Source organism: Haplochromis burtoni, unplaced genomic scaffold, assembly GCF_018398535.1.
Source record: "Haplochromis burtoni strain Fernald_Lab_line unplaced genomic scaffold, NCSU_Asbu1 Contig_64, whole genome shotgun sequence".
Taxonomy (NCBI): Eukaryota; Metazoa; Chordata; class Actinopteri; order Cichliformes; family Cichlidae; genus Haplochromis; species Haplochromis burtoni.
The window spans coordinates 1573414-1575261 of NW_024582425.1; the positions used below are offsets into that span (position 1 = coordinate 1573414).

At 39.6% G+C, this 1848-nt stretch overlaps 1 protein-coding gene across 6 annotated transcripts in view; it reads left to right on the forward strand.

Annotated features, from left to right (window-relative positions):
- Positions 1-861: 861 nt before the first annotated feature.
- brd2b (bromodomain containing 2b) overlaps positions 862-1848 on the forward strand; it is a gene marked incomplete at its 5' end in the record, with an annotated part of 10142 nt that continues 9155 nt past the window's right edge. For 4 of the 6 annotated variants that reach the window (XM_014334012.2, XM_014334014.2, XM_014334016.2 and 1 more), the window contains 2 exon segments: positions 862-1153; positions 1458-1607. In XM_014334012.2, the coding sequence (XP_014189498.1) occupies positions 862-1153; positions 1458-1607 (442 nt within the window). 6 annotated transcript variants of the gene reach the window in all.

A 1848-nucleotide genomic window follows, 5' to 3' on the forward strand; every position in this document is an offset into this window, starting at 1 on the left:
CGACCTCTGTCATCGCATGGTGCATTGAAAGTGCTCTTTATGGAACGTGGTGTTGTTGGACTACATCCAAACTGGAGATCATAACTTGCAGAGATGCTGATATCTCCAAAAGATTGCTTTCTTTTTAATTAACTCTCTTAAGGCCCATGGGGGAATTTGTTCTCTGCCCTGTTTATTATGGTGCATCTCCAGGGGAGACCACAGTGCTTGTGTAAGGCATTGATTGGCGTATCCTCCATTTATTCCTTTGTGTGTGGGGAAAACCAGAGGAAACATTTTATCTGGAAAAGATAATCATGTTTATAAGTACTTATCTAGTGTGTCACTGTTGTTTGACTTTGAGGCTATTGTTTATAAGATTTATCTAGCTAAGTACAACTCTTATACTTTTTAGTAGTTTCTCTGTTACAACTTGATAAAGTGCAACAGTGAAAAGGTCAAAACATAGACATCATCATCAAAGAAACTGAACCCAAACTTCTGAAGATTATCCAGACTGCCTGTATGTTTCTTGCTGAATTGCATATTACATGACATTGACTTTATTGCCTTATCAGCAGCATTCTTATAGGACAGTCATGGCTCCCATGGCAGTGCTAAAAGTTGCAACATATAGATGAAATCCTGGTTTCCTAGATAACCATTGGGGGGGGGGGTGTGCCTTATATTTTTCTTCTTTATCCTCTCCCACCTTAAAAGTTTATTTACAGCCAGCCAGCTTTTTCCACATGAGGTATTAAGGTAGCATTTCTTTCCTTCTTTTCCTTGTAATGTGAATGCAGGGTCTCTTTTTTTTTTTTTTAATTTATTTTAAATCATTGTCATTAATTCTTCTCCTGTGCTTTTACATCTTCCTCACTCCAGCTCTCTGGTTGGGTTGTCCGGTGGTATGATGGACCAACACACAAGCTCGGGCAAACGCATTCGTAAGCCCTCCCTGCTGTACGAGGACTTTGAGAGCCCCTCCCTACCCCACACAATGCCCCAGGGTCCCCCTGCCCCTCCACAGCCCCCAGTGAAGGATCCTACCCGACCAGGCCGCATGACAAACCAGCTGCAGTACCTCCAGAAGACCCTGATGAAGTCTCTTTGGAGGCACCACTTTGCCTGGCCTTTTCAGGAGCCCGTGGATGCCTACAAGCTTAACCTGCCGGTGGGTTGAATCCAAGTGCTTTGATAAACCACTGGGAGTTTGAATGTGTCTACTTCCAGATGCTGAGATAAATATCCAATATTCTGTATTATTTTTTGGCTATTATAAATGATCCTTTCTGGTTTGTTAATAGATGATTGTATCTCAGGTTTTTTGGGGGGTTTTTAAAACATATTTTTAACATCTTGGGACCATTATGGAAAAGTTGTCCACACTTTAACAAGTAAACAAGTGGGATTGGTATTTCTGTAGAGCCATAAATTAAAAAGTTATTAATAAAAAAAAAATGCATTTTTTCCCCAAGGATTACCATAAAATTATCAAACAACCCATGGACATGGGGACCATTAAGAAACGCTTGGAAAATAACTTCTACCGTAGTGCAAGTGAGTGCATACAGGACTTCAACACAATGTTCACCAACTGCTACATCTACAACAAGGTAGGTCAAAAGGTAAAAAACAAATTTTTATCCATGCTATTTATTCCATTTTAATTGATATTTGTTCCTTTCTCACAAGCTAGCATTCCCTTTGGATTGCATTTATTAACACAGTGATCTTACACTGAGCAGGCGTAGAACTGTGTTTTGTCAGCTCAGAGTGAAAAAATAAGTGTTAAAGTACAGTGTTTAATGATTTCTGGCAAACCAATGGGGAAATCTAGCAAGATTTGGTGTGGTTTTTTTTTTTTTT